The sequence below is a fragment of the Oncorhynchus tshawytscha genome, linkage group LG25 (assembly GCF_018296145.1).
Source record: "Oncorhynchus tshawytscha isolate Ot180627B linkage group LG25, Otsh_v2.0, whole genome shotgun sequence".
NCBI lineage: Eukaryota > Metazoa > Chordata > Actinopteri > Salmoniformes > Salmonidae > Oncorhynchus > Oncorhynchus tshawytscha.
Genome location: NC_056453.1, coordinates 1,560,032 through 1,584,797, shown reverse-complemented (window position 1 = coordinate 1,584,797; position 24,766 = coordinate 1,560,032). Strand labels below are relative to the sequence as shown.

Genomic DNA, 24,766 nt, shown 5'->3' with positions numbered 1-24,766 from the left:
CACTCATTACCTGTATTAACTGCACCTGTTTGAACTTGTTACCTGTATAAAAGACACCTGTCCACACACTCAATCATACAGACTCCAACCTCTCCACAATGGCCAAGACCAGAGAACTGCGTAAGGACATCAGGGATAAAATTGTAGACCTGCACAAGGCTGGGATGGGCTACAGGACAATAGGCAAGCAGCATGGTGAGAAGGCAACAACTGTTGGCGCAATTATTAGAAAATGGAAGAAGTTCAAGATGACGGTCAATCACCCTCGGTCTGGGGCACCATGCAAGATCTCACCTCGTGGGGCATCAATGATCAGGAGGAAGGTGAGGGATCAGCCCAGAACTACACGGCAGGACCTGGTCAATGACCTGAAGAGAGCTGGGACCACAGTCTCAAAGAAAACCATTAGTTACACACTACGCCGTCATGGATTAAAATCCTGCAGCGCACGCAAGGTCCCCCTGCTCAAGCCAGCGCATGTCCAGGCCCGTCTGAAGTTTGCCAATGACCATCTGGATGATCCAGAGGAGGAATGGGAGAAGGTCATGTGGTCTGATGAGACAAAAATAGAGCTTTTTGGTCTAAACTCCACTCACCGTGTTTGGAGGAAGAAGAAGGATGAGTACAACCCCAAGAACACCATGCAAACCGTGAAGCATGGAGGTGGAATGTAATCGGAGGTGGAATGTAATGTAAAAGTAACGGAATGTAATCAGATTACGTTACTGAGATTGGGTAATCCAAAAACTACATTACTGATTACAATTTCGGACAGGTAACTTGTAACTGGAATGGATTGCATTCAGAAAGTAACCTACCCAACCCTGCTCTCCAGGAAGAAGAAGGGTAGGGGTGTATGTTTCATGCTTAACGACTCAAGTCCTTTTGTTCATCTGACCTAGAACAGCTCACAATCAAATGTCGACCGTATCATCTCCCAAAAGAATTCCCCTCGGTTATAGTCACAACCGTGTATATCCCCCCTCAAGCTGATACCACAAAGAACTTCACTGGACTTTATGCTAAATGGAAACCACATATGCTGAGGCCATATTTATAAAAACTGGGGATTTTAACTAAGCAAATTTGTGAGAAAGGCTACCGAATTTCTATCAACACATGAACTGTAGTACTCGCGCTGCTAAAACACTCGACCACTGCTACTCCAACTTCCGGGATGCCTACAAGCCCTCCCCCGGACTCCTTTCGGCAAATCTGACCACAACTCCATTTTGCTATTCCCTTCCTATAGGCAGAAACTCAAAAAGGAAGTACCCATGCTCAGGACTATTCAACGCTGGTCAGACCAATAGGAATCTATGCTTCAAGATTGTATTGATCACGCGGACTGGGATATGTTCCGGGTAGCCTCGGATAATAACATTGATGAACATACTGATTTGGTGACTGAGTTTATCAGGAAATGTATAGGAGATGTTGTACTTACTGTGACTATTAGAACCTACCCCAACCAGAAACCGTGGATAGATGGCAGCATTTGCGCAAAACTGAGAGCACGAACCAACACATTTAACCATGGCAAGGTGACTTTGAATATGGCAGAATACAAACAGTGTAGTTATTCCCTCTGCAAGGCAATCAAACAAGCAAAACGTCAGTATAGAGACAAAGTGGAGTCGCAATTCAACGGCTCAGACACCAGACGTATGTGACAGGGTCTACAGACAATCATGGACTACAAAATGAAAACCAGCAACGTGGCGGACACTGACATCTTGTTTCCGGAACAAGCTAAACATCTTATTTGTCCGCTTTGAGGATAACACAGTGCCACCGACGCGGCCCTCTACCAAGGACTGTGGGATCTCCTTCTCTGTGGCCAATGTGAGCAAGACATTTAAGCGTTTTAACCCTCGAAAGGCTGCCGGCACAGACGGCATATCTAACTGCGTCCACAGAGCATGTGCAGACCAGCTGACTGGTGTGTTTACAGACATATTCAATCTCTCCCTATCCCAGTCTGATGTCCCCACATGGCCTTCGTCAGAGTTTCCACGTCAGAACTTCTGTCATCATGAAGTGCTTTGAAAGACTAGTCAATGATCATATCACCTCTACCTTACCTGTCACTCTAGACCCACTTCAATTTGCTTACCGCCCCAATAGATCCACAGACGATGCAATCATCATCGCACTGCACACTGCCCTGTCCCATCTGGACAAGAGGAATGATAATGCTGTTCATTGACTATAGCTCAGCTTTCAACACCCTAGTACCCTCCTAGCTCATCATTAAGCTCTAGGCCCTGAGTCTGAACCCCGTCCTGTGCAACGGGCTGCCCCCAGGTGGTGAAGGTAGGAAACAACACCTCCACTTCGCTGATCCACTTCGCTGATCCTCACCACTGTGCCCCCACAAGGGTGCTTGCTCAGCCCCCTCCTGTACTCCCTGTTCACCCATGATTGCATGTCAAATCACACCTCCAACTCAAACATCAAGTTTGCAGACGACACAACATTAGTAGGCTTGATTAACAACAATGCCGACACAGCCTACAGGAAGGAGGTGAGGGCTCTGGGAGTGAGGTGCCAGGAAAATAACCTCTTACTCAATGTCAACAAAACAAAGGAGATGATTGTGGACTTCAGGAAACAGCAGAGGGAGCACCCCCCTATCCACATCGACACGACCTCAGTGGAGAAGGTGGAGAGCTTCAAGTTCCTCGGCGTACACATCACTGACAATCTGAAATGGCCCTTCCACACAGACAGTGTGGTGAAGAAGGTGCAACAGCACCTCTTCAACCTCAAGAGGCTGAAGAAATTTGGCTTGGGACCTAAAACCCTCACAAACTTTTACAGATGCACAATTGAGAGCATCTTGTCGGACTGTATCACCGCCTGATACGGCAACTGCACTGTCCGCAACTGCAGGGCTCTCCAGAGGGTGGTGCGGTCTGCCCAATGCATCTCCGGGGGCAAACTACTTGCCCTCCAGGACACCTACAGCACCTAATGTCACAGGAAGGCCAAAACAATCATCAAGGACAACCACACTAGCCACTGCTTGTTCACCCCGCTACCATCCAGAAGGCGAGGTCAGTACAGATGCATCCAAGCTGGAACCAAGAGACTGAAAAACAGCTTCTATCTCAAGGCAATCAGTCTGTTAAAGCAAAGGGATCACTTGTAAGAGCTAGGTTCTCCATGCTCAAGGAGATGGATACTCCCAGCTCTTCCTCCTTTGGTTTGGAAAGACAGAGCGGTGAAGCCAAGGGTATGCATTGTCTACGGCTGTCTGATGGGCGGGTGACCTCTGTGGTGGGTGATATGCGTCAGCGAACTGTGGAGTTTTATACTGAGTTGTATAGGGCAGAAATGTGTGATCCTATGTGTGCTCAGGTCTTGTTTGTAGAACTCCCTAAGCTCTCTCTGACACAGAGGGATGAATTGGACATTCCTCTGGTGTCCCATGAACTGGCAGAGGCCATAACCCAGATGTCCCCTGGTCGTGCACCAGGGGTCAATGGACTCCCAGTGGAGTTTTATAAACAATTCTGGGGAATAATTGGACTAGACTTCTATTGCGTGTTGATTGAATGCGTCTGAGTTTTTTGACCTGTGAGAAGCTGTTGTAAGCTGGGGCGTCATGTATGGTCAAGGTGGGAGGGGGGCTCAGTAGGCCAATCTGGGTGAGACGGGGCATTAAACAAGGATTCCCTCTATCGGGGCAGTTATATACACTAGCCATTAAGCCTTTTTTGGGAGACTGCAGGGAGTGTGCTGGACAGGCATGGGTGTGGTGACAGGCATGGCAGTGTCAGTGTAATGCAGATTACATTTTTTTATTTTTTTTATTTTTTTTATTTCACCTTTATTTAACCAGGTAGGCAAGTTGAGAACAAGTTCTCATTTACAATTGCGACCTGGCCAAGATAAAGCAAAGCTGTTCGACACATACAACGTCACAGAGTTACACATGGAGTAAAACAAACATACAGTCAATAATACAGTATAAACAAGTCTATATACGATGTGAGCAAATGAGGTGAGATAAGGGAGGTAAAGGCAAAAAAAGGCCATGGTGGCAAAGTAAATACAATATAGCAAGTAAAACACTGGAATGGTAGATTTGCAATGGAAGAATGTGCAAAGTAGAAATAAAAATAATGGGGTGCAAAGGAGCAAAATAAATAAATTAATTAAATACAGTAGGGAAAGAGGTAGTTGTTTGGGCTAAATTATAGGTGGGCTATGTACAGGTGCAGTAATCTGTGAGCTGCTCTGACAGTTGGTGCTTAAAGCTAGTGAGGGAGATAAGTGTTTCCAGTTTCAGAGATTTTTGTAGTTCGTTCCAGTCATTGGCAGCAGAGAACTGGAAGGAGAGGCGGCCAAAGAAAGAATTGGTTTTGGGGGTGACTAGAGAGATATACCTGCTGGAGCGTGTGCTACAGGTGGGAGATGCTATGGTGACCAGCGAGCTGAGATAAGGGGGGACTTTACCTAGCAGGGTCTTGTAGATGACATGGAGCCAGTGGGTTTGGCGACGAGTATGAAGCGAGGGCCAGCCAACGGGAGCGTACAGGTCGCAATGGTGGGTAGTATATGGGGCTTTGGTGACAAAACGGATTGCACTGTGATAGACTGCATCCAATTTGTGTGAGTAGGGTATTGGAGGCTATTTTGTAAATGACATCGCCAAAGTCGAGGATTGGTAGGATGGTCAGTTTTACAAGGGTATGTTTGGCAGCATGAGTGAAGGATGCTTTGTTGCGAAATAGGAAGCCAATTCTAGATTTAACTTTGGATTGGAGATGTTTGATATGGGTCTGGAAGGAGAGTTTACAGTCTAACCAGACACCTAAGTATTTGTAGTTGTCCACGTATTCTAAGTCAGAGCCGTCCAGAGTAGTGATGTTGGACAGGCGGGTAGGTGCAGGTAGCGATCGGTTGAAGAGCATGCATTTAGTTTTACTTGTATTTACGAGCAATTGGAGGCCACGGAAGGAGAGTTGTATGGCATTGAAGCTTGCCTGGAGGGTTGTTAACACAGTGTCCAAAGAAGGGCCGGAAGTATACAGAATGATGTCGTCTGCGTAGAGGTGGATCAGAGACTCACCAGCAGCAAGAGCGACCTCATTGATGTATACAGAGAAGAGAGTCGGTCCAAGAATTGAACCCTGTGGCACCCCCATAGAGACTGCCAGAGGTCCGGACAGCAGACCCTCCAATTTGACACACTGAACTCTATCAGAGAAGTAGTTGGTGAACCAGGCGAGGCAATCATTTGAGAAACCATGGCTGTCGAGTCTGCCGATGAGGATGTGGTGATTGACAGAGTCGAAAGCCTTGGCCAGATCAATGAATACGGCTGCACAGTAATGTTTCTTATCGATGGCAGTTAAGATATCGTTTAGGACCTTGAGCGTGGCTGAGGTGCACCCATGACCAGCTCTGAAACCAGATTGCATAGCAGAGAAGGTATGGTGAGATTCGAAATGGTCGGTAATCTGTTTGTTGACTTGGCTTTCGAAGACCTTAGAAAGGCATGGTAGGATAGATATAGGTCTGTAGCAGTTTGGGTCAAGAGTGTCCCCCCCTTTGAAGAGGGGGATGACCACAGCTGCTTTCCAAACTTTAGGAATCTCAGACGACACGAAAGAGAGGTTGAACAGGCTAGTAATAGGGGTGGCAACAATTTCTGCAGATAATTTTAGAAAGAAAGGGTCCAGATTGTCTAGCCCAGCTGATTTGTAGGGCTCCAGATTTTGCAGCTCATTCAGAACATCAGCTGAACGGAATTGGGAGAAGGAGAAATGGGGAAGGCTTGGGCGAGTTGCTGTGGGGGGTGCAGTGCTGTTGACCGGGGTAGGAGTAGCCAGGTGGAAAGCATGGCCATCCGTAGAAAAATGCTTATTGAAATTCTCAATTATGGTGGATTTATCAGTGGTGACAGTGTTTCCTATCTTCAGTGCAGTGGGCAGCTGGGAGGAGGTGTTCTTATTCTCCATGGACTTTACAGTGTCCCAGAACTTTTTTGAGTTTGTATTGCTGGAAGCAAATTTCAGCTTGAAAAAGCTAGCCTTGGCTTTTCTAACTGCCTGTGTATAATGGTTTCTAGCTTCCCTGAACAGCTGCATATCACGGGGGCTGTTCGATGCTAATGCAGAACGCCATAGGACGTTTTTGTGTTGGTTCAGGGCAGTCAGGTCTGGGGAGAACCAAGGGCTATATCTGTTCCTGGTTCTAAATTTCTTGAATGGGGCATGTTTATGGTTAGGAAGGCATTTTAAAAAAATATCCAGGCATCCTCTACTGACAGGATGAGATCAATATCCTTCCAGGATACCCCGGCCAGGTCGATTAGAAAGGCCTGCTCGCTGAAGTGTTTCAGGGAGCGTTTTACAGTGATGAGTGGAGGTCGTTTAACCGCTGACCCATTACGGATGCAGGCAATGAGGCAGTGATCGCTGAGATCTTGGTTGAAAACAGCAGAGGTGTATTTAGAGGGCAAGTTGGTTAGGATGATATCTATGAGGGTGCCCGTGTTTAAGGCTTTGGGGAGGTACCTGGTAGGTTCATTGATAATTTGTGTGAGGTTGAGGGCATCAAGTTTAGATTGTAGGATGGCTGGGGTGTTAAGCATGTTCCAGTTTAGGTCGCCTAGCAGCACAAGCTCTGAAGATAGATGGGGGGCAATCAGTTCACATATGGTGTCCAGAGCACAGCTGGGGGCAGAGGGTGGTCTATAGCAGGTGGCAACGGTGAGAGACTTGTTTTTAGAGAGGTGGATAGTAGGACAGAACTCCGCAGGCTATCTTTGCAGTAGATTGACTTGTCTGAAAATGTTGTAGTTTGGAATTAAAATTTCAGAATTTTTGGTGGTCTTCCTAAGCCAGGATTCAGACACAGCTAGAACATCCGGGTTGGCAGAGTGTGCTAAAGCAGTGAATAGAACAAACTTAGGGAGGAGGCTTCTAATGTTAACATGCATGAAACCAAGGCTATTACGGTTACAGAAGTCGTCAAAAGAGAGCGCCTGGGGAATAGGAGTGGAGCTAGGCACTGCAGGGCCTGGATTCACCTCTACATCGCCAGAGGAACAGAGTAGGAGTAGAATAAGGGTGCGGCTAAAAGCAATAAGAATTGGTCGTCTAGAACATCTGGAACGGAGAGTAAAAGGAGGTTTCTGGGGGCGATAAAATAGCATCACGGTATAATGTACAGACAAAGGTATGGTAGGATGTGAATACAGTGGAGGTAAACCTAGATATTGAGTGATGAAGAGAGAGATATTGTCTCTAGAAACATCATTGAAACCAGGAGATGTCATTGCATGTGTGGGTGGTGGAACTAGTAGGTTGGATAAGGTATAATGAGCAGGACTAAAGGCTCTACAGTGAAATAAGCCAATAAACACTAACCAGAACAGCAATGGACAAGGCATATTGACATTAAGGAGAGGCATGCTTAGTCGAGTGATCAAAAGGGTCCGGTGAGTGGAGAAGTTGGTTGGGGGTCACGGCGATTTAGAACAGCTAAATCGGTAGCAAGCTAGCATAGGATGGAGGTCTGTAATTAGCCACCTCTTGCGTTCCGTCAGTAGAGTGGGGTTAGTGGGGTTCCGTGTGGTAGAGGGGATTAATCCAAATCACACAACAACAACAAAAATAAAAACAATAGATATAGTTATAGAGGCCCAAGAAGAAAAATAAATAAAAATAAAATAAAAAAATTGTCCGATTGTCTATTCAGATAGCAGCCGATAAGACAGCCAACGGCTAGCAGGCCGCAGATGGGCGCCCAGGCAACGTCGCGCCGGAGGAGCCAGCCGGACAACTCCCTCGGGTAGACAACGTCGGCAGTCCAGCTGTGAAGGCCCGGTGGGGCTCCGCGTAGGCAGCAAAACGGGTCCGGATAGGTGACTGCAGCCCAGGAGTGATTGATGAAACTCTTCAGCTGGCTAGCTCCGGAACAATTGATGTTTGCTCCGGAATCGACGAAAGCCGATAGTCACACGGATAGCAGCTAGCTAAACCCTATTTCTGTGATGGTCAGGGATGGGCAAGATATGCAGGCATTAAGAGACCAGTCTGAAGGTGTACAAGGGAGCTTTGTCAACTAAGGTAAACTGGGGCAAAAGCAAAGCTCTGTCGTAGGCAGTGGTGTCAAGACTGGCCAGGTGGAGGTGGCTCCAGCCCCAAGTGTCATATGGAGGGAGGTTGCTGATAATCAACAACCTGGTGGCAACTTCCTGTCCTCAACACCCCCCTCGCAAGCTGGTGGACTTTTTCTGGTCGGTCCATCACTGGCTGAGGGCGGCAGTGTTGTACATTACCGTCCACAAAGGAGGACAGGGCCTGGTGGAACTGGAGAGCAGGGTGGCTGCATTCCTACTAAAGGTGGCACAGAGACTGCTTTACCACACTAATGTTGGCTTGAGGGAACCAACATGCGCACTGCTGAGAAGAGCTGGAAGATTAGGGTTGGACCGGCAGCTGTTCCTCATGAGGCTGGAGAGGCTGAGTACAGCAGTTCTCTCTGATTTTTACTCTGAGGGCCTGGCAGCTGCTAAGGCCCACACGAGAAGGGGGTTTGGAGCCTGGGCTGTGGGTGTGGATGTGGGAGGAGCCTATCTTCCACAAACCCAGCCATCCCTTTGAAATCGGTTCAGTCGGCCACCCTGCAGAGGCAAATGATGGCAGCGGGCTTACTAAGGCTGGGTGACCTGTGACTGATGGGAGAGGAGGGGTGGAAAACTCCTGAAGTCCTGGCACAACAAACAGGATTAACGTATCTTAGGCTGTTGGAGAGATTCCTGGAGGAGGTCCAGGAGGCAATGTCTGAGCCGGTAAGGGGGATGTTTGAGCAGCCAAAGGGGGAGGGGCCACCAATGTTTCCGCCACTGCATGTGATGGCAGAGACTGAGGACTGGCAAAGGGGTCTGGAGGACTTGTTAGATTTTAACACTCAGAGTCTGGGGAGTTTGAGGGGGGGAGATTAAGCCCTCTACAACCTCTGCATTAAGGTGAGGAACATTAGGAGCCTAACAGGAGTGAAGGAACATCAGTGGCAGGGGGTATGTGGGGAGGAGAGTATGGTGGGTTTTAGATGGAGGGGGCTCTACAAACCCCCATAGAGGTCAGGGGACCTCTGGTGGAGGGTTCTACATGGAGCCCTGGCTACTAACAGCTGGTTGGCACAGGTTGAACTGGGAGTCAGGCAGGGGAGTCCTTTCTGTGTTATGAGAGAAACTGTGATTCATGTGTTTTCTGTGTGCACCAGGTTAATGCCATTAATGTCTCTGTTGGAATGTCTGTGTGAGAGGTTGGGGGTAGTTTTTACTGTTGGGATGTTTATAATGGGGTACAGGTATTCAAATAAGGAAAAGGCCAAATGTTTGTTGTTGAATTTTCTGTTTGCTCAGGCAAAGTTGGCTATTTGGATAACAAGGAGGAACATGGTCAAAGGTGGGGGGATAACAGACCCTTTACTATTATTTAATGGGATGGTCTCTGCGCTTTAGGGTCGAATTTGAGTTCTATAAAATGATAAGGAGAGATGATGTGTTGGGGGTGCTGTCTGTATAGCTGGGATATACGGTTGTAGAAGTGGTGATTTTTGTGGGGGTTATTGTGATGTGTGGTGTGGTTTTGTATCGTGAGGAAGAGGGAAAAGTGAGTATGGTACACATGTATGCAGTACAGGATATATTTTCAGTGTTTTATTTTAAGGGGGGGTGAGGTTTTAATGAAATGAGAATGTTTCATTAAAGAAAGACAAAAAGTAAAGTGTCTCACTCTGTCTCTCTCCATCTCTCTGCCTCTCTGCCAGGTGATACACATCTGTAATCTTATTTTTAAGTATGCTTGAATTAAGCTTTTGAGACATTTGTCAGCAGTGTGTCAGAATCAGGGGATGGAAAAATGTATCTTGTGTACATCAGTACAACCTGCAGCCACAAAGCTCTGAAAGCCTCAGCTTTCTGCCTAGAAAAGAGATGAAGGCATTATTTGAGTTTCTTAGCAGTTATATGCTAATGCTTTAATTGGGTTATTCTGGGTCTTGCACATCTTGTGTTTTTACAAGGTAAATGATAATAATTATTTCATGTTAGTCAAAGCTACATTTAAATGCATCTCTATTGTCTTACTCTTGATTGGAGAGATCATTTTGACATGTCGATATTTTCCAGGTATAATGATTATGAGTATTAAATCAAAACACAGGGACTAATGATCATGGATCATTTGCATTCTAAAAGGTTGCCTACTCAATACAACTAAATATGCATATGCCACTGCAGTTTATTTAATACTTTCCTACAATGAGTAGTATCTCAAGATACTGCACATAAAAACTTTGTCCTAAGTCCTTTTCTCTGATTCCCCTTTTGCCTATCCCCAATCTCCCTCTTTGCTTTAGCCGGTTGATTTGAAATGTTTGGGCTGATTGTGTGCACACCGGGCCTGATGCAGCCAGGGATGGGCTGCCTGTTTTCATTTTGTGATCTTTGACTGAGAGTCGATACGTTCACAGTGGGTGAGGGATGGAGTGAGCGGCCCTGACAAGACTAAAAAACAACAACAACAACAATGGGGTCGTGCGGGGTGGAGAGGTTGGAGCATGGCCACGAGGATCCTCTGTTAGATTGCACTGGCATGGATGTGATGCTAAATGACTGGTGATAATGGAGTCTCAAAGTACCCCTCTCTCTCTTTCTGCTATCTCACACTGGCTACCCTCTTAATACCCAGCCACACACAGAGACCCACAGACAATTTTCTTTCCTCTTTCTTCCTTTTTCTCTCACTCTCTTTTTCTTTCTCTCTCTCTATTTTTGCTCTCACACACACATGCATCACATCAAATACACACAGAAGGGATAGGGATACATTTGCAATTACTATTGGATTCCTCACTGTGTCATCTTGAAATTGTTGAAAGCAAGCTGAGCTGAAGCAGGAACACAATTAGAGTTGGATTTGTATGTACTATTATTACAGATAAATCACCTCACAGGTCAGTCGGGCTGTATGGCATTATTTAGGTTCTGTGTAATGGAAACGTATGGTGTGACAATGACCTGGTGTGATAGAGGATTATAGCGTCATCCACAACATGGATAGTTATGAGGATAGTAAATCTGGAGGTTTATATTCCTCATTTTGCCCCTCACTAATTCGTTAACCAGTCATGAGTTAGTTGGAAGTTAGAGTAGGAATCAATGCAGCTCCTGTATAATTGCACCATCATTTACTTCAATGGTTTTGGGAGAGGTATTTTATGGCACTGTACTGTACACTCTTATAAAAAAGGGTTCCAAAAGGATTTTGTGGCTGTCCCCATAGGATAACCCTTTTTGGTTCCAGGTAAAAACCCTTTTTGATTCCAAGTAGAGCTCTTTGGGGTCTCTGTTGAAAGAGTACCTCATGGAACACAAAAGTGTTCTATCTGGAACAGAAAAGGCTTCTTCAGAGGGTTCACCTATGGGGACAGCCAAGGAGCCCTTTTTTGTTCTAGATGCCACCTTTTTTTCTACCCATGGACACACTAATACGTCTGGCTTGTATTAATAAACCTAACACTTGGATAGTCATGTACCATTTACCCCATCTGCTGTATTTTTAGGTTGTACTTCTGTTTAAGCATAAGGTCAATGCAATGCAAATTGAGCTTATGCTTGGACGTAAGTAGAGGAACCTAAAAATACAGCAGATGGAATAAATGGTGCATTACTATCCAAGTGTTAGGTTCATTATACAGATGTAGGATCTTCATTTGATCACTGTTGTAGGAGAACTTTCCTGCATAGCAGGAAATTTATAATGTGTTGTGTATTTGAGGTTTAAAAAGGCTTCTGTAATTTGTAATTTCCACTTTGAAATTTCAGACTTGAAAAATGTATCAACACCTACAAACATGTCTATAATTATAATCCACATAATAATTCAGAATTCCAGTTGCTCCAGGATTAATTTCCTGCTGTAGAAAACTGGCTCAAATTAAGATCCTACATCTGTATGTGCTACTGAAATAGATAACGCAAATGTATCTTAGTATAGGATAGGTATAATTATATATATTATAAAATTTCAAAATCCTGTACATTATTTTAGAAATATAAGGAGGATAGTGTACCTGTTAGATATATTATCTGTGTGAGTATGTTCTAATTCACCACAATGTTTTTTTTGACCATGCAGCCCCTCCACATCTGATAGAGAAACCTGAGGATGTGCAGAAGCCCATTGACGACTCTCTGGTGTGGGAATGCAAGGCCACCGGGAAGCCCAAGCCCTCCTATAGGTGGATGAAGAACGGAGAGAACCTGGAGTCACTGGAGGTGAGACCTATATGGAGTGAAGTGTACAGTATAGATGCATTAAAGAGGTCAATGGAATGCAGACAGTGGGGGATAGAAGAAGGATGCTGGATTGGTGCACATTCAACCAATCTGCTCTAACAAAGTGGATATTCGTCAAATCCGTCATGATTGAAATATTGTAACAGGCCCACAATGTGGTTGCTAAAATCCAATGCATAACATTTAGAATTTGTCCCTTTTCAGGTATAGAAGAAGTGACTGCTAAATGCTAACACCCGTTCGAATATGCTGTTAGTATAGCTAGCATACAGAAAGTCATTTTTAACTGTAATGCAGTGTGTAGGTGACGATGACATGAACATGTATTGGAGTTGACATCTATACAAGCATTATACTCCGACTTTTACCTCAACATAGTGTTAAATAAACATTGAAACAATAGCGTAAATGTAGGCACATTTTTTTTCATGGGGGGCAATGAGGAGATTCTGGGTGTTTCCCCCACGGCATCTTTCCCCCACGTGTTTCCATGGCATTTCCATTGTTTTTATCGCATTTGATTTATCTCTTTACCTAATGTATAGATGCTCAGAATTTGTGCTGATTCAGGCGGATGCAACGTTAGTGTGTTCAGATAGAAAGGCATCATGCACAACAGACACCATTCTCATTTCACTGCAGATAGTTTTATGAACTTAAATTACTGTTATAAACCTTGCAAAAGCAGTGTGCACCCACTTGGCTTGTTCAGCCTGCTTTCCTAGTATATGGGTCCATGGTTTACTTCGTTGTAAAAACGAAGAGATCTAAACACAATTTGGCTAGATATCACCTTTATTCCTTTAGTGCATGGCTTTAAAATGTTCAGTTCCCCAGAACAACACTTATCTAACAGGATTTTGATTATCCTGAAAGTGTCTGCTTGGCTCTGGTTTGTTAAGTGTCTACAATTTTATGCTGGTCTTAGAGCGTCGTAATCTTCTAGTAAAATCTCTCTTCTCCGAGTGAAGTCATTACTCCTGTACACCAATGGAGAAAAAGGAGAAGAGCCCCTTATAAACACACTGACTTTTGTGCATCCTAGATCGACTGTAGCTAGCCAGTTATTTAAGCAATAAGGCATGAGAACCCGGGGATTATTGTGTGATAGCTCCCGAATAAGGGCGGTTCTTTCTTAGGAGGTTCAATTGTATTATTGCTTTTTTATATATATATATATTATTATTATTTATTTTTTTGTAATTTTTTTTGTAATTTTTTTTATATTAACAACATGTTTTCAATGTCAATTTGTTTTATTTCATCTTTCCACCAGATTATATAGTCAGAGCAAAAGTCAGTTGTTAGTGCTGAGGTTCTGAAGACGCTAACAAAACAGGCTAGTTGTTAATTCTATTCTCATGTTTTGACCTAGTCGTTCATTCTTTTCATTCCCATGTAAACAAGTTATTGGCATGTAGCTACCTAGCAGAGGTTCAATGATGACGAGAGACAAGAACTTCAATAAATAATTATTTAATAAATAATGTATAAATAGGCAACAACCAACTGATTGTTGAGTTAATACTATAGCTATTGAGCGTTACTTCTCCTTTGCTAGCTAGCCAACTAAAGCTGTCACATTAAGTAGTTGAAATTACAGCAAACTATGTGCATTTTTGTTTGTTTTACCTTTGTTTCTATAGCCAATTCTTTGGATATATCCATTATAATGATCCGGATAAATTAATTTGCCTGGATCAGAGAAGCTGTCAGTATCGCCACGTTCAAATGCATGGCACAGTGGAGATCGCAAAAAAAAGATTGGATAGGCACACAGCTTATATTAACCCTCACTCTAACAAACCAAATGCAGGCTAGTAGCTTGGGGAAATATGTCTAGATGTTTTTTTCCCAGGGGAGATTAAGTTTATACAGTAAATTGACTGGCTGGTCTGTTTGACAGTGGATGCACATTGATACATCTAATGGAACTGTTCATGGGCATGTAAGGGACATTTTTATGTTTGTGCTTTTCTTATAACTGATTTCTGTCTTCTATTCATGTGCTGTTCTATAAACCAATTGCTGTGCTCATGGAGGTGGTTGACTGAACACATCCTCCTCTTATCAGTAGCTACAATTTGGCAATACACCCAGCCAAACCATGTTTTGAGAACAAATGAAAGATATCTCAGTTTCAAGGTCTCAGCTTAGAGAGGAGAAGCCTCGTGAGGTGTTGGTCTGTCACATTATAAAACAGTATTGGTTGGTCACATGTATGAAACAAAACGGTAATGATTAATTAATTATGCTAAATCATGCAAATATAACTTGTTTGTGTATAGCCATATATAAGACAACTGCTGGGTCTGCCCAAGCAGAGCTCCTGATTGACATGTGTACTATGGTGCATTGAGTTGGTTGGAACCTATCCAGCTCGCTGACAAGTAAACAATGATTTATTTAAACTTTGAGTGTCCCTGTGTAAGAATTTCCACGACAGGCATTGTGATGGTACGACTCCCTGCTATCAACCAATCAGCATCCAGAATCCAAACAACCCATTTTATAAAAACACATTGACTGTTGTGCATCCTATACCTACTGTACTATAGCCACGTGCCTCTCTCAGATTACCCATAATGAACACAATAATGAGAGCTGAACACCTACAGTAGATACTGTACAGTGTAGACTGCAACTGCAAGGTTATTTGTTCAGCTTATAAAAGTGCAGGGTCAGAGTGGAGTATCTATTACGGCTTTGTGGAAATATGATTCAATATACCTGAATGGGAGCGCGACAGGTCCCCTGTGCTACAGTACGTGGCCAGTATATTTGCTGGAGATTGATGGTGAGCACTCAGGCACAGCTTGGACGAAAAAATAAACAGACTTTATGTAAATTTTCTTCATTATGCAAAATGGTCACAAACAAAACAGAGGGTATCGATCATTCCGTCGATGTTATATATGCAGGAGAAATGTGAGACGCAGGCCTGTTTTATTGTTACCAGAGGCAGTGCTCCAAACAGCAGCAGCAGGCTCTGTCTCTCTCCTTTGCCCATAAAGCCCGATTAGGGTTGCCTTCAGCTGTGCATAATTAACAATCTGTCTAGTCATTGCATCACATTTTATTAAAAACCTTTACAAGGTCTACTGAAATGGTTTGCATTGTTCTATCGCTTGGTGAAAGAAAGGATTAGATCAAATTTACCCCCATCTGTTTGAGGGATTATTTTACTCAAAGTTGTTTTTTATTTCCATACACTTTTAGAAAAAAGGGTTACAATAGGGTTCTTCGGCTGTCCCCATAGGAGAACCGTTTTGTGTACAATGTTCAACCCTCTGTAGAAAGGGTTCGACATGGAACCCTAAAGGATTCTACCTGGAACCAAAGGGGTTCAACCTGCAACTAAAAAGGGTTCTTCAAAGGGTTCTCCTATGGGGACGGCCGAAGAACACTTTAAGGTTCTAGATAGCACCTTTTTTTCTAAAGAGTGTAACATATAATTCTAACACTTCTAGTTCAACTGGACAGATTTGGGGACCATCTGTATCTGATGCCTCTGAGTGTATCTGATGCCTCTGAGTGTATCTGTTATAAAAGGCGAGACACATCGATGTGTTCATTCTCATGGACTAGGGTTTCCTTAATATGGACATAAATGGGAGGATTAGTAATGCACTTGGATAATTAGATTAATCAAGCAGAAGTGTTACATTGTTTTAAATGTCACCAGCAACCAGTGCAGCTTCATCAATCTGATAACTAAAGGTCATTCATGGAGGGAGGGCAGGAAAGGGGAAGATATACCATTTGGTGTGATTCATTACAGTAAATCAATATGGACCTTTTCTGCTTGTTCTGCTCATTTGGACATAGCAGCTGACTGCAATGGCTTATGATATTACCTTAATTTTTGCAAATAACTTCACAAGTTTTGTCCGGAGCTAAAGTGCATGGGTACACAGTAGACTATGAATAGTTATAATAGATACTGTCAATAATGTTAATGCATTTCTCATACCTGCCGAGAGGGACGATAATCAAAAACAAGAAAATCAAGGTATCTCAAAAACAACCATTACATTAATTTGTTTGTGACATTAATCGAAACAAGTGGCTTGTTGTTTATACTGTCCTATATAAAATGAAGAAACCTGGTTGCGTTGGCAATAACATTGCCAATCACTTCCATTCAGCATAAGGCATGCAGATGGTCCCCCAAGGTCCCGGCATGGAAAACTGCTGATGTAAGAGGAACGTCATGCTTAATTAATAGCAGCCCATAAACAGAGTGATTTCTACGCACTGACTGATATACGCCACCACCATTCTGCCGCTCTTGCCAGCAGGCACATTTACCATGGTGCATCCGACTAGCTATGAGCCACTGAGCATTATGGAAATTCAGAAGGCAACCTGCTCAAACATGGGCTTAGCTACTGATGTTTCAATGAGGACAGCTCCTCTTTTCACATGACAGTACCTTAATCCCGTCAGACTGCCTGGAGTCACGGCTGTGCCAAACCTAAGCTGAGCCGAGTCGACACCCCTATGGAAATGTGCTCTAATGACATTAAGGGTGAGCCTCTGGAAAACAGGGGAGATGAAGGGCAGAAGGCAGAACTCTGTAGAAATGTCACAAAGTGCTCTGCCAAAATTCCTTCCCTAAAAACTGTTGTCGGTTTAATGCCGTTCTGGTAATAAAGATATATATTTGTACTTATGTTCATGAATGTAAACCTACCTTGAAGATAAAGTAGCTAAGTGTCTGGGTTTGAGTGCATTAAGCCCATCTGGGCAAATAAGCCTGTCTATTTTGATGGGCTAGTCACAACAGAAGTATATCTTCACCACGGGCGCAGGAATGTACTATTCAACGGTGGCCCAGTACAGTGTGTGATCTGAAGTGTACATAACAGCGTACAGTACTTAGTATGTATAGGGAATACCTATCAGGAAACCAATTTTCACAATACTGTATAGCTCTGATGTTAAGATATTCCTATTCCTCATATCCAGTCCTTGTGCTGAAGGGGAAACTGGCCCTGTGGTGAAGCCAGTGATATACATTGGGAATGGTTTTATATCACTCTCATAAACATGCAGATTGATTAGGGTCATTTTCTGGTAGCCTGCCTCCTTCCACCCTGCCCTTTCCCTCCATTAGTGATGAAAACCTAGATTTATTGCCACGTCCGTCACTGCCACACTATAATTCACTGGCACATTGGCTGCATGCTTTTATGCAAATTAGCAATCGGAATAAGGTATATCAAAGGGCTTGTCTCTGTCTCTCTGTTCATAGGAGCGCATACAAGTTGCCAATGGAGCATTGTCAATCAGCCGGCTGACGCTGTCCGACATTGGAATGTATCAATGTGTGGCTGGAAACAAACATGGGGAGGTATACTCCAATGCAGAGCTCAGAGTCATTGGTAAGGCAATACAAGGCTGGATGTGTGTTGGTGTGCCTGCCTGCCTGACTAAATATATTTTATGTACACTCTTAGAAAAAAGTGATCCAAAGGGGTTCTTCGGCTGTCTCCATAGGAGAACCCTTTTTGGTTCCAGGTTGAACCCTTTTTGGTTCCAAGGGTTCAAGAAAGGGTTCTACCTGGCAACCAAAAAGGGTTCTTCAAAGGGTTCTCCTGTGGGGACATGAAGGTAGTACCTTTTTTTCCTAAGAGTGTAGTACAGTATGCACGTTTGTTTGTCGTGTACATGTTTTAGTGTTATTTGCGACATTTGTTTTCCGTTCCCTACCACTGTAGTGTGACCTCCAGCATCTCTGTGATTTCCCCCTAATTAAAAACCATAAATTACAGGATGAATGCACTGGAGTGCTATTGATGTATGACCATGCCACTGTGCTCCCCAGTCCCACCCATCTGCCCTGTCAGTCCTGTCAGGGCTGGCCTCCAGCTCTCACTCCCCAACCCATCTCCCATCACGCTTGAACATTGTTTTGTCATTGATTGGAATTAGATCCAACACAGCCAATGAGCCCAGGTTAAATTGAACTTGGAGGAGGTAAAAAATATAATTGACAGACCCTGGCAGAAATGCACTAATTGAAGTGCTTTATAAAAGCACAGGGAGGGATGATCCAGGAGTGAAAAGGAAATTATCATGATAGAACTAAATCGAGCTGAAAAACTGAAGGACATGACATTTTTTCTTTGTTTTTCTTTGCAGAGAAAATTATTCTGTTAATTAATGAGTGCAGTGTAGCACTCTCCTACCTTCCCTGACATTTCTGCTCAACATCACACACACAGTACATGCCTCACTTTGAAGTACACAGCAGTCATTTGAGGATGTGTTTAAAATATCCATGATTTATCCATGCTTAGCTACTGTTATTAAACCATTTAGGGGTTATACAGATAACATTCAATTTCATTATTATTTTAGTTTTGTGCCTTTTCAGTATCTGCCTTTGACTCTGTCTATTCCTTACATGCTGAAGTGGAGAGGTTATTTATCTCTTTTATCCTTTTCTACCCTGGCTGAGACCTCCTCTAGCTATGGCCAATGGCAATGGGAGAATCTCACTTGCATTTGCTTGGCTCCTCATGTCCTCTCTCCTCACCTCACCTGTACGTGATTATACTGTATATGAAGTACAGGAATGTTGAGGTGTACATGGTTGAAACCTGTTGGCTGATAAAGACAGAGGTCCCTCCCTTCTGACCTTCTCCTCCAATTGGTTTTAAGAAGTTGGCAAGGAGAGAGGACATGAGGAGTCAAGGAAATGCAATTGAAATACTCCCAATGACTATCTCTAGGCCTTGCCAATCGGGAGTGTCATTTTCCCTTGCTGTATATATATATTTTTGGGGGGACAACGTGACATCACCAGGAACGACTCTGGGCCCACTATACTAAGGCCCTGAGGTTTTCCAAGTTCAGTTCATGTGATAAACTCATGGCTTTACGCTCATGTAATGCATGTTGAAAGTTGGATATAGGAAAGTAAAAGAGCAGCGAAGGGTTTTTAACATGCATGTCTTGTTTCAGCTGTTGCCCCAGATTTCTCCCAGAACCAGCTGAGGAGCCCCACCATGGTGAAGGAGGGAGGAGACGTGCTGATCGAGTGCCGGCCCAAGATGTCCCCCTGGGGCGTGATCTCCTGGAGGAAGGGCAGCGAGGCTCTTCGAGAGAGCCACAGGTAATGTAACAATCTCTCTCTTTATTGTCTGATCGCTCTCTCTGTGGAGGGGTTGATTTTCCTAAGCACTGGGGTTGTTGTAGGATTTGTTCAGGTATGGTACCCGGGAGGAACAGTTGTTGTAGGATTTGTTCAGGTATGGTACCCTGGAGGAACGTTTTTTTATTTAATTTAATTTACCTTTATTTAACTAGGCAAGTCAGTTAAGAACAAATTCTTATTTTCAATGACGGCCTAGGACCAATGGGTTAACTGCCTGTTCAGGGGCAGAACGACAGATTTGTTCCTTGTCAGCTCGGGGATTTGAACTTGCAACCTTTCGGTTACTAGCCCAACGCTCTAACCACTAGGCTACCCTGCCGTTGTTGTAGTATTGATAAAGAGCTAATGCCAGACACCCCTGGCTATGATTATTGTATGTTTACCTGGTCAGGCTTTGTAACTTGATATTATTTCTCTGGTCATATTGATTCTATTCCTCACTGTTACAGAATCTCTCTGACTGTGAACATTTATCTCCAGCTTTGGGTTGAAAGTGCATCTGGAGAAATATATGAAGTATCATATCTGTCTGTTTACCTACAGTTACTGCATCCGATGTAGATTCCTGTAGGCCTGTATTCAGTAAAGGTTCCCACTCATTCCAGTCATCTCCCAGACACATAACTCCTGGTTTAATCACACTTTAGACATCTGCACAAACAAACCAATGTGAGGACTGAAAGTAAAATTGGTTTGGCCAGTACTTGGAGTCACCCGACATGCCACTCGCTGTGCAGAGTCTGGGTGCTAATCAAGCACTTTTCGCCCTCTGTGGGAGGGTGTGGGCGACCATACCAGCCACTGTCTGCTGACATATATCCACGCTTTTCTGGGCAAAAGTGTTAAGCCAGCCTCCTGCTAACAGTGAGCTGTGTGTGTGTGTGGGTGAGGGGTGTGGCTGGGTGGCGTCAGGGGTCAGTCAGACAGTGCTGATCCAGACAGGGGTCACCCATTCGGTGACACAGCTGCTACACCACTTTGGTGGCACGACTCTGGCAGCAGGACTGTGTGCACAGTGTCTGGTACGACTCGTCATGGTTTACATATACACAAAGAGGTGTTGTTGCTTGTCAAACAAAGTATCCTGCATTTGCATAGTGGTTACTCTGCTGGCGCCCTTCAGCTACACTGTGTACCTACGTACATGATGCTGTCTCCCAAGCTGACGGATCAAGGCTGAAATGCTGAAACGCATCAAGTTTTATTAATAAAATATGTATTTTTCTATTCTACTGTTTTGTCATCCCCTGTTAAACTGACAGTTTGAATGCTGGTTGAACTGTGAGATAGTGATAGACTATGCTTTTCCCTTTTCATGGTTTCTAACACAGATATCCCCTGAGCTACAGTAACTGATCATTTTGATTTAATGTCCTGCTTGTAGTGTATGGATATGTTTGGAACGGAGAGTTTTGTTGTTGATTGATTTGGTATTTTGCACCACTGTGACACTGGTACAGTATATGTTTCCATGGGATGATTCATTCAATAGCAGTGGCTCTATTAGGCTTGAATGGATGGATGTTGCCATGTTCCCCTGTTCTTCCCTGCTGGTTTGTCGGTGCTTGTTTGTTTCCCTTTGTGTAACTATGAGCTTGTTACAAGTAGATAAATAGTTGAGATATACTGTTTGTTTGCTGTAGCGCTGACGCCTACCTGAACTCACATACTGTATGGTATTTTAATGTTCTGATAGGGAATTGCTGGAAACAAAGGCAAATGTGGATTATTAAACCTGGACCAGTGCCCTTAATGTCATAAACACAATCTATCAAAATATTTTGCTAGTCATAGAGGAAATGATATTACAATATCTCTAGATCTGTATTCTAGTGGAGTCCTGGGACTTGTTGAACTTGAAAAGTAAATGGTCATGCTTTTACTTTGTAAATGGTATTCAGCGCAGACCACCTGGTGTGCTTTTGACACAGAGGTAATTAAAGAGAAAAATGTGCAGGTCACAAGTTTGCTCGTGTCTGTCCCAGGTTGTATTGTGCAGGATAAAATCTTGTCAGGATGCATTGTCAATAGGTGGAACCCTCCCATGTTACTTTTCACGGTACGGAAAATACAGTAGGTGTGAGGCATAGAATATGTTGACCCAGCAAACTAGGAACATTCCCAGAACATTAGCTAAGATTCCCATGAAATTGTAATTAGGGTTTGACATTTTTTATCTAATAAAATATCTTTGGAATGTTCTCTTCACATTCACTCAAATGTTCCCAGCAAACTAAAATGATTGGTTCTGTGAAAGTTCCCAGAACTGTAACGGTTGTGGTGGAAGAAGGTGAAGAGGACCAAGGTGCAGCGTGGTACATGTTAATGGTAAATTTAATAAAGAAACTGAACACTAGAACAAACAAAAAAACAAAGCGGAACAAACGAAACAGTTCTGTCTGGTGCAGACACACAAAGACAGAAAACAACTACCCACACCCATATGGGAAAACAGGCTGCCTAAGTATGGTTCTCAATCAGAGACAATGATAACCAGCTGCCTCTGATTGGGAACCATACCAGGCCTAAACATAGAAACACAATACCTAGACATACAACATAGAATACCCACCCACATCAAACCTTGACCAAACTAAAAATAGAAACATACAAAGCAATCTACGGTCAGGGTGTGACAATGGAATCGGTGCAGCCAGCTGGTTTCTTCACGCTTCGCGCCGACAGAAACAGAAGCAGACACATCAATGGCCCTGAACAAACTTTATTTGACTCTTTGCAAACTGGAAACCACATATCCTGAGTCTGCATTCATTGTAGCTGGGGATTTTAACAAGGCTAATCTAAAAACAAGACTCCCTAAATTGTATCAGCATATCGATTGCGCAACCAGGCCTGGTAAAACTTCCGCGACGCATATAAGGCCCTCCCCCGCCCTCCTTTCGGAAAAGCTGACCACGACTCCATTTTGTTGCTCCCTGCCTAAGCTCCCGCGCTCAGGTCTGTTCAACGCTGGTCCGACCAATCTGATTCCACGCTTCAAGACTGCTTCGCTCACGTGGATTGGGATATGTTCCGCATTGCGTCAAACAACAACGTTGACGAATATGCTGATTCAGTGAGCGAGTTCATTAGAAAGTGCATTGATGATGTCGTTCCCATAGCATCGATTAAAACATTCCCAAACCAGAAACAGACGGATTGATGGCAGCATTCGCGTGAAACTGAAAGCGCGAACCACTGCTTTTAACCTCTTAAGCCCACCCGACACGCAGACGTCCCATCTAGCCATCAGCAAATGCAAATGCGCTACGCCAAATGCTAATAGCACTCGTTAAAACTCAAACGTTCATTAAAACACACATGCAGGGTACTGAATTAAAGCTACACTCGTTGTGAATCTAGCCAACAAGTCAGACTATTAAAATGCTTTTCGGCAAAAGCATGAGAAGCTATTATCTGATAGCATGCAACACCCCGAAATACCTGAAGGCGACGTAAACAAAATAATTAGCGTAGCCGGCGCTACACAAAAAGCAGAAACTCCTATATGTCCCATAAACATCACTATTGGGTCTTTTTTTCGATTAAATTGGTCCATATATACCCAAAATATCCATCTATGGAAACTGTGTGATCCAGAAAAAAACACAGTTTCAAAACGTCATGCAACGTCATTTTTTAAAATTAAAAAAGTCGACGATAAACTTTCACAAAACACTTCGAAATACTTTTGTAATCCAACTTTAGGTATTAGTAAACGTTAATAATCTATCAAATTGATCACGGGGCGATGTGTATTCAATAGCTCCACGTCTTCAAATCATGTTCGGAAATCTCTCTTCCAAAACTTCCTGTCGGAGACCGGAAGGAATGGGGTCTCTCTTACTCGTTTGACCAAGAAACAACGTCCAGGCAATTGACAAGACTGGCGACATCGTGTGGAAGCTGTAGGACTTGCAATCTCAGCCCCATTTAATTTGCTGTCCCATAGACAATACATGCAAGTGGCGCATTGATATTCTTTCCAGTTTTCAGTGATCATTTTTTCTTGCACTTTTCGATGAAACACACGCTCTGTTATAGTCACAGCCGTGATTTAACCAGTTTTAGAAATGTCAGAGTGTTTTCTATCCACACATACTAATCCTATGCATATACTATATTCCTGGCATGAGTAGCAGGACACTGAAATGTTGCGCGATTTTTAACAGAATGTTCGAAAAAGTAAGGAGTAGGCTTAACATCCCCCAACCAGAAACCGTGGATTGATGGCAGCATTCGCGCAGAACTGAAAGCCGAACCACTGCTTTTAATCAGGGCAAGGTGACCTGAAACATGACCGAATACAGACAGTGTAGCTATTACCTCTGCAAGGCAATCAAACAAGCTAAGCGTCAGTATAGAGACAAAGTAGAGTCACAATTCAACGGCTCAGACACAAGAGGTATGTGGCAGGGTCTACAGTCAATCACGGATTACAAAAAGAAAACCAGCCCCGTCTTGGACCAGGATGTCTTGCTCCCAGGCAGACTAAATAACTTTTTTGCCCGTTTTGAGGACAATACAGTGCCACTGACACGGCCCGCAACCAAAACCTGCGGACTCTCCTTCACTGCAGCCGACGTGAGTAAAACATTTAAACGTGTTAACCCTCGCAAGGCTGCAGGCCCAGACGACATCCCCAGCCATGCCCTCAGAGCATGCGCACACCAGCTGGCTGGTGTGTTTACGTACATATTCAATCAATCCTTATCCTAGTCTGCTGTTCCCACATGCTTCAAGAGGGCCACCATTGTCCCTGTTCCCAAGAAAGCTAAGGTAACTGAGCTAAACGACTACCGCCCCGTAGCACTCACTTCCGTCATCATGAAGTGCTTTGAGAGACTAGTCAAGGACCATATCACCTCCAGCCTACCTGACACCCTAGACCCACTCCAATTTGCTTACTGCCCAAATAGGTCCACAGACGATGCAATCTCAACCACACTGCACACTGCCCTAACCCATCTGGACAAGAGGAATACCTATGTGAGAATGCTGTTCATCGACTACAGCTCAGCATTTAACACCATATTAACCTCAAAACTCGTCATCAAGCTCGAGACCCTGGGTCTCGACCCCGCCCTGTGCAACTGGGTACTGGACTTCCTGACGGGCCGCCCCCAGGTGGTGAGGGTAGGTAACAACATCTCCACCCCGCTGATCCGGAAACACTGGGGCCCCACAAGGGTGCGTTCTGAGCCCTCTCCTGTACTCCCTGTTCACCCACAACTGCGTGGCCATGCACGCCTCCAACTCAAACATCAAGTTTG

At 43.9% G+C, this 24,766-nt stretch overlaps 2 protein-coding genes across 5 annotated transcripts in view; both read left to right on the top strand.

The window, feature by feature from the left end:
• The window catches only part of ccdc186 (coiled-coil domain-containing protein 186), a 1,196,038-nt gene that overhangs the window by 545,156 nt on the left and 626,116 nt on the right, over positions 1-24,766 (top strand). The gene's annotated exons all lie outside the window — the stretch shown is intronic.
• The window catches only part of LOC112220393 (contactin-4), a 227,456-nt gene that overhangs the window by 144,591 nt on the left and 58,099 nt on the right, over positions 1-24,766 (top strand). For all 3 annotated transcript variants that reach the window (XM_024382295.1, XM_024382275.1, XM_024382285.1), the window contains exons 9-11: positions 12,168-12,307; positions 17,586-17,715; positions 19,301-19,451. In XM_024382295.1, the coding sequence (XP_024238063.1) occupies positions 12,168-12,307; positions 17,586-17,715; positions 19,301-19,451 (421 nt within the window). The remainder of the gene's footprint in view (positions 1-12,167; positions 12,308-17,585; positions 17,716-19,300; positions 19,452-24,766) is intronic.